The 17,416-nt window shown below is 41.0% G+C and overlaps 1 protein-coding gene across 1 annotated transcript in view; it reads left to right on the top strand.

The window, feature by feature from the left end:
* Nucleotides 1-2,196: 2,196 nt before the first annotated feature.
* Nucleotides 2,197-17,416, top strand: part of LOC307014020 (gamma-aminobutyric acid receptor subunit rho-2-like) — a gene marked incomplete at its 5' end in the record, with an annotated part of 34,331 nt that continues 19,111 nt past the window's right edge. The window contains 3 exons of the mRNA XM_079641670.1: nucleotides 2,197-2,318; nucleotides 4,515-4,621; nucleotides 13,038-13,105. Of these exons, the coding sequence (XP_079497796.1) occupies nucleotides 2,197-2,318; nucleotides 4,515-4,621; nucleotides 13,038-13,105 (297 nt within the window). The remainder of the gene's footprint in view (nucleotides 2,319-4,514; nucleotides 4,622-13,037; nucleotides 13,106-17,416) is intronic.

Raw genomic sequence — 17,416 nt, 5'->3', positions numbered from 1 at the left:
GAAAAATTCCAATCCAGGACAAGTTCAGACCATATCCAATGTGATGCTAAATTGCGAAGGAATAGTCAATCGCTCGAACGGGGAGCTCGTAGGCTAAAAAGTAAAAATGTTGACCATTATATGTCAGATAAGCTACTGAGACCTGCCTGTCTGCCTGGTGCATCAACTCAGACACACTTGTGTGCGTCAACTTGACGCCGGGACGACCGGCGACCATCCCCGACAGGCGCAAAGACGCGAGGGCCCGTCCACAACTGCGCATGACTGTGACCGCAGTTTTAATTTATTATTGTTGTACAGAGTTTAACAACTTGAAGTTTTACATTGTATTGTTTTCTTTCATCAAATGAACCCATGTAGTCCATAAAACGATAGCCGTGTTTATCTGAGTGTATTGTTTTGTTTGTTCACGGGGACTGTGCAAAAAACAAACGAGAAGAGGTTTACCAACAAAAATGATTGTGTTATTCCTGTTATTCTTTATAATTCTTCCGTGACATAATGATATGAAATTCTAGTGATAAAACCATTAGCCCCCTTGGAGAGAGGGGAGTTAATCCCGAAGCTGATGTATTCACACCTAGATATAATGAAGCCTTGTTACAGTAAGAGAAAAACGAAATGGTACTTATTAAATATTAAGGAACTGAGTGCACTATAAATGGGTGTCCCTTTCAGAGGGTTTTAATAGATTCACACATCCAAATTATTGGATTTCACAATAATCTAATCATATTATTGAAATGTGGACACGTCCAGTGGATTTCTAGGCCCAAAAAAATAGGTTGAGACAAAAAAAATTACTTGTCTAATGTATTATTAAGGAGTTAGGGTATTCTAAGGAATTGTTGGCCATATTTGACGCCATCTTGAAAATTACACATTTCTAATGGTCAGAGTTTGGTAGACTTTTTTTATTTTTAAGGACACTTAATACTACACAAAACTGTGTAGGAACTTTTTGTTGCAATGTGGTTTTTCACATATGCAGCCGCCTAACCCTCCACCTCCAGGATGGAGTGAGGCTGAGAAAACAGACGGAGTTCACTCTGTGACTAAGTGGGGGGGGGGGAGCGGCTGGATTGGAATTAGGACTGGATATTACTTTGTAATCTCTTAAAATCAAAAACACTTCAAGTGAGGGAACACAATGTTTTCTAGCTTTCACAAAGACTCAAGTTGAAGCTCCTAAAGAGTCGGCACTGACACAAGGCTCTGTAATTCTTGACGGAGGGCAAAGGTCAAGATGAAAACAATCAGCAATCAACATCCTTTTAAAAACAAAAAACTAATGTTCCCTTGCTACTGCGTTCAGTGAGCAGCAGCCGGCATACTCTGTCCTACAGTACACAGCGCACTAAGCAAAGTACATTTGACTAATTTGAAGTTAACAGTGGCAATTCTAGATCAACTTTACTGCGGCCCGGCTGGTGACACGTTTTTTTTTTTTAGTTCTGTACAAAGTCATAGCACACACACACACACACACACACACACACACACACACACACACACACACACACACACACACACACACACACACACACACACACACACACACACACACACACACACACACACACACACACACACACAACAAAAAACACATCCCTGTTATCTTAGGCTCAAGTTACAGCACAGTCCACAGTTTAGTAATACTCTATTACCTGCATTCAAAATGTTACTCATGTAAAGTACAAAAGTATTAGCATGTAAATATACCTAGCAAAAGTAAAAGTTCTCATTATGCAGATTGGTCCATTTGAGAATAATATATATGATATGTTTTATAATGATTGATCATTAAAGTGTTCTCAAAGCTGGTAAAGGTGTAGCTAGTTTGAATGACTTTGTATGCAGGGTAGCTTGAGAATTTACTCCAGGTGGAACTAAAGTCTGGGGGGGCATGTTGTTGTTTTTTTGTTTTCTTTCTTTTTAGATGCGCGCTGCATTTGGTGCTGATGCTGCGCGCTCCTGAGCCAGAAACAGCTCTTCTGGAGGCTGAAGACCAATCAGAGCGCGCATTAGACTTCCCCATCCCTTCTCCCCCACAGCAGCCCGCGCACTGTTCCTCCGTCCTCCGACCCTCACTCTCTCCTCCTGCCCCTGACAGGAAGATGGTACCGTGCACAGAGCTTCCTGCACGTGAACCGAAGGCGTCACTCACCGACTTGCTGCGGGACTTTTGAACTCACCATGCCGTGCTACGCTAGGATTCTCTTCATAGTTTTGTGTCTGATCCTGCTCGGGGAGTGCAGGAAACACCGGAGTCGGAGAAAGCGCTGGTCCGCGCCGGCGGAGAGTCACAAGCCCGGCACGTGAGTACTGAAACGTTCTTTATTTTACTCTTTAACTTAAATGTGCCCTTCAGGAACAGCATAGGGCAAAGTGAGGTGAATCACTTCTGATTCCACCCGAGATGTCACATTTACGCACGACTCGGTGCCATGGACCAATCAGCACAGCTTGACAGCACAGAGAAGGGGACAGTTCAGATTCAGATGATGCAGCAGCTTTGTGGATTTTCCGTTCACTTAGTTTCCATCCAGAATGTCAACATTTGTGAGCATGGCCAGGAGCGGTTCCTGTTCCTTTTTCAGCCGAAATCCCCCCTCAGTGAGGTTGTTGGAAACAGCTTTATCTATGCTTTTCAAAACGAAAACATATAAATGGGAATAAATCAAACGGTGCGTAAAATCAGCCCTCCATTGAGCCGGTTCACAATCACGACAGCAAATACCACCCTTCCCTCGGATCCAGTATTTTTCTTTATTAGGCCTGCCTTCAGGGACTCCGAACACAGAGACTGAGGAGTGGAGGGATATTCTCTTTGAGCCCGTTGTGTGGCTGCGATTTTCCCCGACTGTGTACACTTCTGTCATTTCAAATAGGATCAAACATCCCTCAGCAGCAGTCAGATTTATTCTGATGTAGCATGAATTCATAAGCAAAACTTGGATTTTAAAGTATTTGGCTATTTTACCACCTGCATTGCTTTATTCCATTTTTTAAATGGGTCCTGGTTCATCTATTATTTTCTCCAAATATCGGTCTCTCTACTCTTTGGTCTTTGACTTTCCAAGAACCCAAATGGACCTCTTCAAATTGGATTTATTTTTCAGCCAACAGTCCAAAACCCTAATACATTTCATTTACTGTCATAAAATACTCCAAATAAGAGCTAAATCAGTGTTGAGAAGCTAGAACCAGATTATTTTTGGGCCGTTTTGCTTAGGAAATTATTAAAAATGACTAAAGGAAGTCTCAAATATTTATCTGACGATCTTTCTGGTAATTGATTTAACAACCCATTGATTCAACACAACTTCATACAGTTCAGCACATATTCTGACCCCTTCAGGATCACCATGTAAATATTCATTTACAGAACACTACAACCTTATCAATATTCATCTTTTAGGGAGTACAAAGCAATAGCAGTAACATTTTATTTTAATTACAGTTCTATTGCAAATAATATCTTTAAATTAGATGACTTAGTTTGCCCTCCCCCTTCCCTCGCTGCTCTCTTGTTAGTATAAAGCAGGCTTGGGGAGTAATGGATAGATGACTTAGTTTGCCCTCCCCCTTCCCTCGCTGCTCTCTTGTTAGTATAAAGCAGGCTTGGGGAGTAATGGATTACATAATCATGATACAAAAAGTAAAAGGTAACTGTATTCCCTTACAATTAATAACGTAATCAGATTACAGTCACATTTCTAAAATGGTGGATTACTATCAGTAGTACAATGTTACTAAAAACTTAAAAGATCATATAGTGTTTGTTGTAAAGGATCAGATGTTCTCTCTTCTCTGTGCACTGTACTGTTCTGTAGGAAATACGTTAAGTGTGAATACGCCTACTGCCTGAATCTGCTTTATGGTTTTACTTTCTTTGCTTCATTCGTTCTGTTTTTAATTCAGTAGGTGAACATATGTTCATAATATAGTGTGTGTGAGCTTAACTGTAGATACATTATGCATTTTCAGCTCAGATTTTATTTCTGCTTTTTTTAAACTGTCATGTGTTTCAGTGTTGGTGTATGGGCTGCTGCCTGAATATGCTGAGTGAAAGGCAGCATTTCCTAAAAATAAAATCTCTGAGCAAATGACAGATGTTTGTTATTAAATATCTTGGTTTCTTCTTTTTCTAAGGTTACATTGTTCTGTTGTTTTACCAAATACACTGCCCCTTAACCCTGCTATAAAGTAGTCTGCTGATGTTCTGTGTGTTTCTTTTTTAAACAAATCCCCTGTGCAGACCAAAAGTAAAAATGAATGTCTGTAATAGAAAGCCTGATATCTCCTCGCCTTCTGTGTGAAATTATTAAACCCACATCAGTGCTCTTCACTGATGCACTGGGTTTCCTATTTGTTTATTACCATGACGCAGAAATACTTAATAGAGCACCAAATGTGCATTCATTGGCCCCTGAAAACAGTCCCCAACAATGTCCTCTTGAAATGAGTAACTCTAATGACACTCTCCTCTCTGTCCTCCTGCCTGCTGCCAGTCCTCTGTCCAAGAAAGTTGCTGATGGAACCAAATCCAAAAAGCTGAAGACCAGCCATCTCCTGCGTATAGATGAACATGACTTCACCATGAGGCCGGCCTTCGCAGGTGAGATGTTTGAGCTCCATGAGAGACAAGTTCTCCCTTCAGAACCCTGCAGCTGGGTCAGAGGCTTCACCTCCATGTGCAGTACTGCCTTGGTTATTATGATGGGAGTGAAGCAAGGAGCCAGGTGATGTAATATGAAGAGCAACAGAATGTGTAGGAGGGTGTGGGCTGTGGGGGGGAGGGGGGGTCTAACAAACACTGGACTTTAACCCTATATATATATATATATATATAAACTATATTTAGCTAACACTTGTTTCAGAAGCAACTTAAACACACTTTAAAGAGGCCTACATATGCTTTTTTGTGTTCTATAGGTTTTTGTGCATGTAAATGGTCTGCAAAGACTAAAATCCCTCCCTCCAGAGAAACGCCTCTATTGGACTCCTTCCGTAACACAGTGACATCACTCTGTAACAGTTGTGCTTCTATTTGCTAGCATTCCAACATATTGTACATGATTGGCTAAGGGGCGGGACATCTCTAAGTGGTTGACCAATCACAACAGAGCCAGCCAGCTAACCAATCAGAGCAGACTGGGCTCTAGTTTCAGACAGAGGGTGAAAAGAGGTGCTGCAGCACAGGCAGTATGAGAACAATAAATAACTTTTTGAACATTAAAACATGGAGACATGTCCCAGTAAAGACACTACATACTGATATGCACCTGAACATCAGCAGGAGAGGACTCTTTAAAGTAGAGACACTACATACTGATATACACCTGAACATCAGCAGGAGAGGACTCTTTAAAGTGGAGACACTACATACTGATATGCACCTGAACATCAGCAGGAGAGGACTCTTTAAAGTAGAGACACTACATACTGATATACACCTGAACATCAGCAGGAGAGGACTCTTTAAAGTAGAGACACTACATACTGATATACACCTGAACATCAGCAGGAGAGGACTCTTTAAAGTAGAGACACTACATACTGATATACACCTGAACATCAGCAGGAGAGAACTCTTTAAAGTAGAGACACTAAATACTGATATACTGAACATCAGCAGGAGAGGACTCTTTAAAGTAGAGACACTACATACTGATATACACCTGAACATCAGCTGGAGAGGACTCTTTAAAGTAGAGACACTACATACTGATATACACCTGAACATCAGCTGGAGAGGACTCTTTGAAGTAGAGACACTACATACTGATATACACCTGAACATCAGCAGGAGAGGATTTTTTAAAGTAGAGACACTACATACTGATGTACACCTGAACATCAGCAGCTGAGGACTCTTTAAAGTAGAGACACTACATACTGATATACACCTGAACATCAGCAGGAGAGGACTCTTTAAAGTACAGACACTACATACTGATATACACCTGAACATCAGCAGGAGAGGACTCTTTAAAGTAGAGACACTACATACTGATATACACCTGAACATCAGCAGGAGAGGACTCTTTAAAGAAGAGACACTACATACTGATATACACCTGCACATCAGCAGGAGAGGACTCTTTAAAGTAGAGACACTACATACTGATATACACCTGAACATCAACAGGATGTGTCCTCTTTAAGACCATAAACATGGGAGCATTCTGGGGTTAAGTATCTTGCCCAAGGACTTGTTGACCACAGGGGCTAGAGATCGATCGGCCCCTCTGATTGGTAGACGACCATTCACTCCATGAGCCCAAGCCGCCGTACTCATATAATTTAACGTTTTACTACAGTTACTTGGCAAACCAACTCATTTGAACCCAAACTAGCTCTTTTCTGAACCAAATGAATGAGTTTTGTTGGAATTCTCAATCAGACTGCAGTCCATGTCGAACGATAATTCCCAGTGAAGGGTTTGTTCTGAGTGATGGCACACACCAACGGGATTAATTTGGCTTCACCCTTTGTGTGTCGTGAATGTTGATGTCAAACTGATGTCAAACTGATGAAAAAAGGGGCGGCAGGTTTGTTTTTCACACTTCTTCTCTTCTGTTCCACTGCCAAACCTAAAGAGAACAGAAATAGGCGATGTGGAGCTCACAGCCTCGAGCTAACAAAGAGGAAGAAACCCTCAGCAGGTTACACTGTAAACACATTGTGACGCAGGGCTGAGCGGAGGCGATGGAGTAGAAAGATTAATTCTGAGGCCATTATTTGTCACTTCTGATTGTTTGTATCTTCGAGCAGTGACCCTGATCAGTCAACAGAAGTCAGCAGGGGGGTTGTGCGCCCTTGCTTTACACCTTGAATGTCACGACAATGGTACCGCTGCTTGGATTTGGGGAAGCAATTAAAAATAAGAAGCTTATTTGTCGAACGAAAGTATCCCATTCACTGGTATTTAGCCTAAACGGGTCCTGTTTCAGCACAGGAGGAGGTGGCGAGCTAAATGAAATGTCCCGCAGTGAATTTCACGCCCCGTTGGGACGACACAGGCACCACAGAAGGGAGTTTGGGTCCCACTGAGGAGGGCTTTTTGTCCTGCGTCTGTCAGCCTTTATTTGCAGGCACAGGCAGCTTTTACAGCAGAAGAAGAGGAATGTGATCGTATTATTCAAACACCATCAAAAGCTGACTGGTGTAAGCTGCTGCTGCTGGTGCTGCTGCCTGTGAGACTGCCATGCGTTCATTTGGCTGAGGAGAAAAGTATGTGTGCAGCTGCTGTGCATCCTCCTGGCTTCAAAAGGAGTGACTGCAGTGTTACTAATGGAAGCCTCTTACAGGAACGTTATCAAAAAATACGCTTTTACGTGCCAAAAGGGATGTCAGTGTAGGGACGGAGGGATTTCCCAGGTCACAATCAGACAAATCCAGAGTGTGGAGAATGTTATTGTACAAAATAAACACAATAACCGCTTTGTTGTGATTCCATATTCCGAAGAACAAAGATATTGAAAAGAGAAATGTTAATTGCTTTGTTAAGAATCTACAGCGTGCCTCAGAGAGCAGCAGTGAAGGAGATGTGTATTATCAACCGTGTGCAGGTGGAGTTAGAATGTTATCCCAATTAGAGCTGCCCCACAAATCAAACACACAGGAAGCTGCAGATGGAAGATTTGTCATCACATCTATGTGATTCCCTGGGAACATCTATTCACAGAGCTCCTCCTTCGTGTCTGCCTCGGGTTTGAAATCAGCCTCACCTGTCATGCATAAGTCATATTTGCATTTAAGACGCAGCATGTTTCCCCCTCATTTCAACCAAATGCATCCTCACTTGGATGTCTCTCCAGCCCTATATTGTGTAATGCTGTCTAATGTAGCCATGTGGATTATCGCTGCTAATCCATGAAGAGAGGAGCAGTCCAGCTTCATTAGGTGGAATGGATAGGGTGTTGCTCCCCCCCCCCATATCTACATAACACAAGGACAATTCCATGGGCTAAAGTGTCTCAGAGGTAATGAACCAATTAGACTCCCTGAAAGTGCAGCTTTAATGTGAGACATTTGACTTTCGGTAAAAATATACAAGGTTATTTTATATGTTCCAGGATCAGCTGTGATGTGTAGAGGATGATGGACAGGTTAATGTGTCCAGCAAACCTTAAAGCTAGCCTGTGCCATTTAGTGCTGCAGATAGCTGTACAAATCTTTCAAAAGTATTATTATTTAGAAACTTTTCAGAGTGTGTTATGTTAATCCCAACATATTTAAATATGAAGCTTTTTAGAAAGTATTTGGGACAATTAACTACACTATTACGAAGACTAGTAACTCCTGGCATCTGAATTTGGCTTCTACGTGGTCAGAAATGTATGATTTTTCACCAAGATCATCTAAATAGGTCAAGTTAAAATGTAGTTAAGGACAAAAAATGACATTTACAAGCCATAATTGATGGCCAACTGGAAAATTGCAGATATCTTGAATTTCTGAGTGTGCCAATGTGAGTACTTGTATCCACTTTTGAAATATTTCCCTGGTTATTTAATTATCTTCAGCACACATTTAAATAAACAAGATGTAACTAATTATTCCCCTTACAAATCAAAAGTGAAATCACTTGCCAGAAAAACCGCCCTTGTTCAGTACACTAATGATTTTTGTTTTGATGCTACAGTCTCACTCGGTCCGGTGTGACCACTAGCTAATGGTGGCCTATGCTAGCAGACCCTTCCCATTCTACTGTCATGAGGCCAAGTTAGCATGTTGATTTGAAAGAAACAGAGACAAAGTTTAGAACAACATTGAAGTGAGAAAGTGTCAAACAAGTGCTAGAATGTATGTTCTTAAAAGCCAAATCCAGGTCCACCCTCTTTCAAATGGCAATCATGAGGACTTCAAATGTGTTGTTTTGTTTGACTAAAATCCAAATGAGAAGGAACTCCGTTATTGAATCCATTATATAAATAGTTTCTATTAATTTTTTCTGTCTATTGACTAATCAATCAATCAATCAATCAATCAATCAATCAATCAATCAATCAATCAATCAATCAATCATCTAATCATCATATTGACCGTGCCTGTAATCAACATCTTGTTTAGTCACTCTGTTCCCTACATCAGTGGCTCTGAACCTGTATGGCTTGTGTCCTCCTAATTCAAAATGATACAAACAATAACTGGAATATTAAATATATTCATATGAGCATCCTCTCATGGTTAAAGCTTTGGTGAAGACATGACTTGTGAGCAGATCCACTAAAGATCAGCTTTGTCCTTGTTGGTTAAATTGTAATATGTGAAGGGAGAAGACTTTAAAATGTCCAGTGTTTTACAAGAAAATAATTAAAAGTTAGAGAGAAGTCAATATGATTGAGAGATATTACTGACAGACGTTTGCTCACATCCTGCAGAGGATTCAGCTCTCATGTCTCTCAGAGTTCTGAACTCAGTACTTCACATTCTGACTCATATTGATATTTGAATCTCTTCCCAAACTACTGAAAACTTAAGGCTGTTTTCCAAATCATATTTTGAGGGTATTTGATGTCTTTATTAGATAGTGGACAGTGTAAAGGGGACAGGAAATGAAGGAACAAAGGATTCCCACCAACAGCTCTTCACACACGGACCCCCAAAGGCTGTTTTATCAACCCATATTAAATATATCTATATTAAATGTCCTGTGCTGTGAGAACCACAAACAAAACATATATTCACCTCCATTGTTTGGAAGCAGACATCTTAAATCTTAAACCTGGACACATAAAAACAGAAGTATTTGCACAGCTGAGGTGCCCGGGGCCTCCGGGGGCCCTGAAAGCACCAGCTTTATTTTTCATGTTGGTCTGATTTATCTAAGCGCCAAGCTGTTAGAGAGGGCAGCACTAAATCCCAGTTCTACCAGAAATGATCGGACCAATGATCATGACATAATCCTGTGACCCAGTCCATGAAATATTCACTACAAATTGTTCTTGTAATTACCAAAAATGAATTTCCCATACTGAAAACTTCCAGCAGGGGAGTACTGGGAATGTCTGATTTATTAGAGTTAAATGATGATAAAGCTGCCAGGTGCTGTCTGCGGTATAAAGGTAGATACATTGAAAGTAGCTCCCTTTCTCCCCAGGTGTTGAATGGAACAATACAAACTTGCTTGGGGGAACTGGCCCTTTATTTGGAGTTGTCTTCGCTACATGCATGCTCATAAAACACAATATTCATTAGATAAGCACAGAGTTATAAAAAAGGGATGAAAAACTCAGGAAACTGCTGCCACAAAGGGAATATCCCCCCATTGCCTAATTTTAGACTTTAATATGCCTGAACATCTGCTGGTAACCATCAGAATGAATGGTAGCCCCCCCCCAACCCACCTCCCCAACACTGACATCCTGCGTTCCTTAGATTAATGATCATTATGTAGCCTACAACTTTAACTTTCTTAATTAAACACATTATGAATTTTCATCCACAGGGAGAAATGAAAGTCTATATACACAGCGACTCAAATAATTAGCCTGATCAAATATTCAGTACTTAAATAAGCCCAGACCTGTTGTTTTTATGGCACACTGTGAATGCATATGGGTTATGTGCTTTGTTTTCGCGTCTGTGCTTTGGCGATAACTCCGTTTTAAAGAGTGAGTGTTATTAAATGAAGCCGTTGGGGTTTTAGTGGGCTCTCAGGAAAGCAGAACTGTGAAACTATCAATATGGTTTTCTGCATGTTGTCCATGAACAGCCTGTTCATACATTTGCAGTTGGACTTATTATGGGGTAGATGAAACTCAGTGTTCCTGTTTGTGGCACTGTGAGGTCAGGGGGAGAACACTGGCTGAGTCACTCTGAAAAAACTGAAACGTGACTTTAATTAAATGTATTATGTCAACAGATTTCACATGTAGGTTAGTTGAAAGCAATACTATTAAGTTTAAATACTGTAGGTTCAACTTAATATTATTGCTTTCATCTAACCAGATACAGTTATGTGAAATCTGTTGACATAATATATTTAATTAAAGTCACGTTTCAGTTTTTTCAGTGTGCTTCATGTCCCATTTGTAACCGGAAGTGCTACTGAGGGTTGCAAGGGCCAAAAGGAGTTATGATGCGGGGACTTGGCTATGACGCATTCGTTGGTCTCATCTGGTAATCAGTGACGTGGAATAATTCACTGATGCTGTCAGCTCAAAATAGCAAATGGAAATCTTCCGGCGGACCCACACGCAGGACATCTCAGTGATCGTCCAGCCTGAACACATGAGCCTCACTTCTTCAGCCTCAATCTGCCAACTCTTGAAGCACTGGAAACTCTCAGCTACATCCAGAGGTCCCAAGTAATGAAGTACAAATACTTCGTTACTGTACTGAAGTGGATTTTCCTTGTGTCAGTACTTTACTCCACTATTTATTTTTACTATTTATTAACTTTTTACTTTTACTCCTCTCATTTTTTTTCACAAATACCTGTCTTTTATACATTTTCAAAACATCATTATTATCATCGCATGCCTATTTCAACATAATGTCATACAGAAAAAACTATGGATGTTTATATGACAATAACAGTATTACAATTTGAAATAGAAGCTTTTTAATGTTCTATTAATATAAAGTGAGGTCCAGTTAGCAGCTTGACTCTTGGCTTGGCTACTTTTTGCTTAAGTACATTTCAAAGCCAATACTTCTTTAATTTTACTCAAGAAGTTTAGTCAGTACTTCAACTTTTACCAGAGTATTTTTAAACATGAGTATCTGTACTTCTACTTGGGTGAAGGATATGTGTACTTTTGCCGTCTTTGGCTACATCCCTCTTCTGGAGAGTCCTTTTTTCCCCTCTTCTGTGTCTTGCGATCCGCGCAGAATGGTTTCTGCCTGTGGCCCCCCTTGTGGCCCCCTGTGCCCCGCTGGCCCCCCCTCTCAGCAGGTGTCTCCTTTTCTCTCCCATGAGGCAACATGCCAGGAGCTCAGGCTCTGCTGGATCTGGCACGTGATGTGTGGCATATGGTGTGAGTAAGAGTAGGGAGGACACTCTGCCGACAGCTGGAAGCGGACATGAGCTGATATCCTTCATCCCAGGTAGCAGCTTTGCCACCGGTTGCGTAAGGCTGGCCCCATCACGCTGCTCAGATTAACAGTATTACAGCGGTCAATTTGCCTTTAATACACCAGGGGCAGAAGGCTGTGTGAATTTGTTTTGCTATTGATGAGAAGGGTACTAGTACACTCTTCCATCTAAATGTAAATCCCAAACTGGGCACTTCAATAATCCTCTCAATCAGATATGAACAGCTATGAGAATATTGTGTTCTGTTTAATGACGTTTTTTTTTTTGAAGAAATGATTAGAGTAATTAGTTATGGCTTAGCAGAATATTCCATCTTGTTATGCGTGTGTGAAATCATTTCATACTCAAATCCAATAACATGTTTGCATCTAATTTCTGTTCTTCCTCAGAGTGTCAGTTCAGACACAAGAAGAGAAGAGAAACTGGGAGAGAAACTCCCTCTGGAGGGAACACAGGGATGTTAGCCTTTGCAGACCATTTACATTCAGAAAAACGTATATCAAACACTACAGGAAAGGGAAACCCCAAAGAGCATAATAGGGCTTCTTTAAGATTTAAAAAACATTGTTTATATATCATTATACAAATGTCCGGCCCTGGTCAGAGTCTGCAGTGCAGAACCTGTTTAGCCTATAAACACGGTTGGTGAATAATATATCTTGATTATTGGTCTGAATAAGTATGTTTCTTATTAAGTTAGTATGTTACATAACAGAAGTAGCTTCAGACGAGTTAGCGTGGACTTTTGGTCGCACATGAAACATGAACAGCAGTCTGAGGATGTCTCTCTTTCTACTACGTCACCCAGCTTCCTTAAGCCATCAAAGTCATCTTTGACAATAACAGTAATTATACACTCCTGTACTTTAGGTTCTTCTTATTCTTCAAGTCTTGGATCCAATTCCACACTTTCTTTGTATGTTTCAATGTGTCTGAGCCACTCTTTATGGTCAGAAACTGTAATCTGTGTGGTGTTCCTCTGCAGGTCCAGCTGTCCCTGTTGGAGTGGATGTCCAGGTGGAGAGCTTGGACAGCATATCAGAGGTGGACATGGTAAGTGGCTTGAATGTGTTGAACGCCATATGGTACACACAGTAAGATTATGGGGGAAATGAATTTCAAATAATGTAGTAGATGTAATCTGCAAAAATAATTGAAATCTGCAGACACTTATTGGAATATACATTGAGTTTGGATGTTAAACTACAGAATTACTAATTCTGTTTTAGACGTAAAGACCAACAGAAACCTCAAAGTAAGGAGATTATACAGGATGTACAAAATATGATGTCATTATTACTGCTACTATCCCAGCAGATTATGTCTCTGGTGGCGCATGTAGCAGTTAATCTGTGACAGATTCAGTAAAGTTGCTGACTTCAACAATGGAGCTCCTACTGCTCCAACACATGGAGCAGCTCCACTCAGACACGGCGGCTAATGAGCAGGAACGTTCTCCATTAGCAGCGTGAGGATGGACAAATGAGCAACAGTGACTCAGATTGTGGGAACACCCTTCTCAGTCCCAGTTTGTGACTGAAGATCAGAGCCGGAATATAGATTATTCCTATATTTAACGTTTTCTGCGGTTATCTGTGTTCTGACACTGCATCAGAAGGCTTCTCTGCTTTGTACTGGCAGATGAACTTTGAGTCATTCAGATGTTGTTTTCAGTTGGATAATCAGAATCAGATTATGAAAGCTCAATTGTAGGAATTGTTTATTTTGCTCAAACCCAGACTGAATGTTGATTAATGTAATTAAATAGACCTTCTGTCCTGCAACCATAAATTGGATCTGAACTGCTGTCCTGATGTTGTGTAAGCTCCCGTTTCCAAGGACAGTCAAGGATTACATTTAATTTGAATCCCAGTGTGTATTTAATTGTTTTGTAACAGGGGGGTAAAAATGAATGATTCCAGATGACGGCAGCCCTTAATGACATTATGTCATATCACAAAGCTGCAGGATGCTTAACAGTTATGCAGCAAACACTCTTGGCTGTTTTATTGGGAGGGAAACGGGTTCAAAGCATAGATGTTAATAGGACTCACTAAAAACGAGGTATTTCATCTGGATTGGTGTAGTATTTCACATGTAATGCAATGGTTTCAAGCAGGGATTAGTTTAAGAAGTTGTTTACATTTTTGCTAGCTCAGTAGTATACCTAAAACAGCTGACTACTAGCATTTAACATAACCCATCAGGAGGAAAGGGCTGTGGCAAGGTAGGAAGGATGATAGCCTGGATACAAAGTGTTATCTACAATTTGTAAATGTCTATATCTACCTAAAACAGTTTGAATGACAACAATTTTGTATCATATAGTGGAGGATTAGCTAAACTAACTAAACACTAAAAATGAATTCTAGCTATCTGACAGGAGATTTGCAAATATAACATCAGAAACTCATTTATGTACACTTTTTAAGAGACAACTACTAAAGTGTAAGGGTCCTTTCCTATCTTTGTCTTATCCCTAATGAACCATAAAGCCCTAACAAACAGAAAGAGATCATGTTTCATAACGGTGTCAAAGCAAACCTCCCTAATAAAAGAGTCACACTGTGGGCTGATGGGTTGAAAGTGATGTTGATGCAGATGCTTGTTTTACTGTCATATAGTATTTCATTTTTAGTGAGTGAGTTACTCAGATGAGTACCAGGAGACAGCGGTTGGTACTCTGGTACAGTTGTGGTGAAGGCATCTGACGTACTTGAACCGGAATGTCTACATGCATAACAGAAGATGGCATCTTTTTTACATGAATATTCCAGCCAATCTCTGTTTTTAAACCATGAGCTGCAAGATGAGCGCATTACCCCACTGTACAGGCGAGTTGGGTACTTTTTTAAATACAGTGGGGCAAAAAAGTATTTAGTCAGCCACCAATTGTGCAAGTTCTCCCACTTAAAAAGATGAGAGAGGCCTGTAATTTTCATCCTAGGTACACTTCAACTATGAGAGACAGAATGGGGGGAAAGAATCCAGGAAATCACATTGTAGGACTTTTAATGAATTCATTGGTAAATTCCTCGGTAAAATAAGTATTTGGTCACCTACAAACAAACAAGATTTCTGTCTCTCACAGACCTGTAACTTCTTCTTTAAGAGCCTCCTCTGTCCTCCACTTGTTAACTGTATTAATGGCACTTGTTTGAACTCGTTACCAGTATAAAAGATACCTGTCCACAACCTCAAACAGTCACACTCCAAACTCCACTATGGCCAAGACCAAAGAGCTGTCAAAGGACACCAGAAACAAAATTGTAGACCTGCACCAGGCCGGGAAGACTGAATCTGCAATAGTTAAGCAGCTTGGTGTGAAGAAATCAACCGTGGGAGCAATTATTAGAAAATGGAAGACATACAAGACCACTGATAATCTACCTCGATCTGGGGCTCCACGCAAGATCTCACCCCGTGGGGTCAAAATGATCACAAGAACGGTGAGCAAAAATCCCAGAACCACACGGGGGGACCTAGTCAATGACCTGCTGAGAAGAACACCATACCTACTGTGAAACATGGGGGTGGAAACATCATGCTTTGGGGCTGTTTTTCTGCAAAGGGACCAGGACGACTGATCCGTGTAAAGGAAAGAATGAATGGGGCCATGTATCGTGAGATTTTGAGTGACAACCTCCTTCCATCAGCAAGGGCATTGAAGATGAAACGCTGCTGGGTCTTTCAGCATGACAATGATCCCAAACACACCACCCGGGCAACGAAGGACTGGCTTCGTAAGAAGCATTTCAAGGTCCTGGAGTGGCCTAGCCAGTCTCCAGATCTCAACCCCATAGAAAATCTTTGGAGGGAGTTGAAAGTCTGTGTTGCCCAGCGACAGCCCCAAAACATCACTGCTCTAGAGGAGATCTGCATGGAGGAATGGGCCAAAATACTAGCAACAGTGTGTGAAAACCTTGTGAAGACTTACAGAAAACGTTTGACCTCTGTCATTGCCAACAAAGGGTATATAACAAAGTATTGAGATGAACTTTTGTTATTGACCAAATACTTATTTTCCACCATAATTTGCAAATAAATTCTTTAAAAATTTGATTTTCTGGATTTATTTTTCTAATTTTGTCTCTCATAGTTGAGGTATACCTAGGATGAAAATTACAGGCCTCTCTCATCTTTTTAAGTGGGAGAACTTGCACAATTGGTGGCTGACTAAACTGAATGCCCCACTGTATACCTGTGCAGGCTCTGTTTTTTCGAGGTCCCCTGGCACTTGCGGGCCGCCGACGGGTGGCGGTGTTTGGAGCAACGAAGACGGCTGCGGCTGCTCCGCCTCCTTGGGCGAGGCGGGCAGAGCCAGCGAGTCGGGCGGGAGGGCGTTAGTATCCACGACAGTGGCCGTGGGTAACGTAATGTCCTCATGATCTGAACTGTTATTACCTGCAGTAGATGCAGTGTTACTGCTGGCGATGTTTGCGATCATTGACTATATTCTTCTTATTATTGTTATTATTATTACAATTATTGTTATTATATATGTAATTATGCACCCCCGTAGAACCGGGCCTGTGTTGATGCCTCTCCATGCAGAGAACCAGGGTTCGAATCTAGCCTGGGACAGTTTGCCATGTGTTGTCCTATCTTTCTCCCCCTTTCAAAACTGTCAATGAAATAAAAGCACGGGTTGCTATGGTGGCCGACAGGTGCATGCAAATAAAGAAACATCTTCACCAACACATGCGCAGCATTTAGTAAACAATCACAAACTTCACGAAACATGTGCAGCAATTCCTAAAGATGTTGCATAAATGAAACTGCAAACACAGCTAAAAACTCAACGGAAACGGGGACACTAATAAGTGACGCACACAGCTGGTACCGGTGCGCTTAGTGACGTTCAGGGATTATAAAATTGGCCAACTTGGTGAAGATGTTTCTTCATTTGTATGTGATTTGGCACATTTGTGTTTTCATATTTGCATCGTTTTGAAATTGCAGCACATTTCTCCTAATGGAAGTGTACCTTTTGTACAAACAAAAGTGTGTGGTGAAGAGTTTGCACCTGTCGACCACTGTAGGTTTTTTCTAATGAATTTCAGAACGAATCACAGATGGGTTTGAGTAATATAAGTGTTAGTATTAACAGTTCATTACTGATAACCCTTATTCCATTACTGATGCATATGTTATTTTGTTGATTCAGTTATTTATACATGCGCTAAGGCTGCATACGCAGAGCCTATAGAAATGCTTGTGGAGACTATTTTCAGCTACAGAAGCAGTGTGTGTGAGATTGAGTGAAAATAAACTCAGTGTGTGTTCATGGTAATAAAGGAACATGTCAGAGTGCAGCAGTCAGGCTCATTGATGTGTTTCTGAATGAAGCTTCACAGCACAGAG

This window comes from Notothenia rossii (genome assembly GCF_949606895.1).
Source record: "Notothenia rossii genome assembly, chromosome: 8".
NCBI classification, from domain to species: Eukaryota; Metazoa; Chordata; class Actinopteri; order Perciformes; family Nototheniidae; genus Notothenia; species Notothenia rossii.
This window is presented reverse-complemented; position numbering and strand designations above follow the sequence as displayed.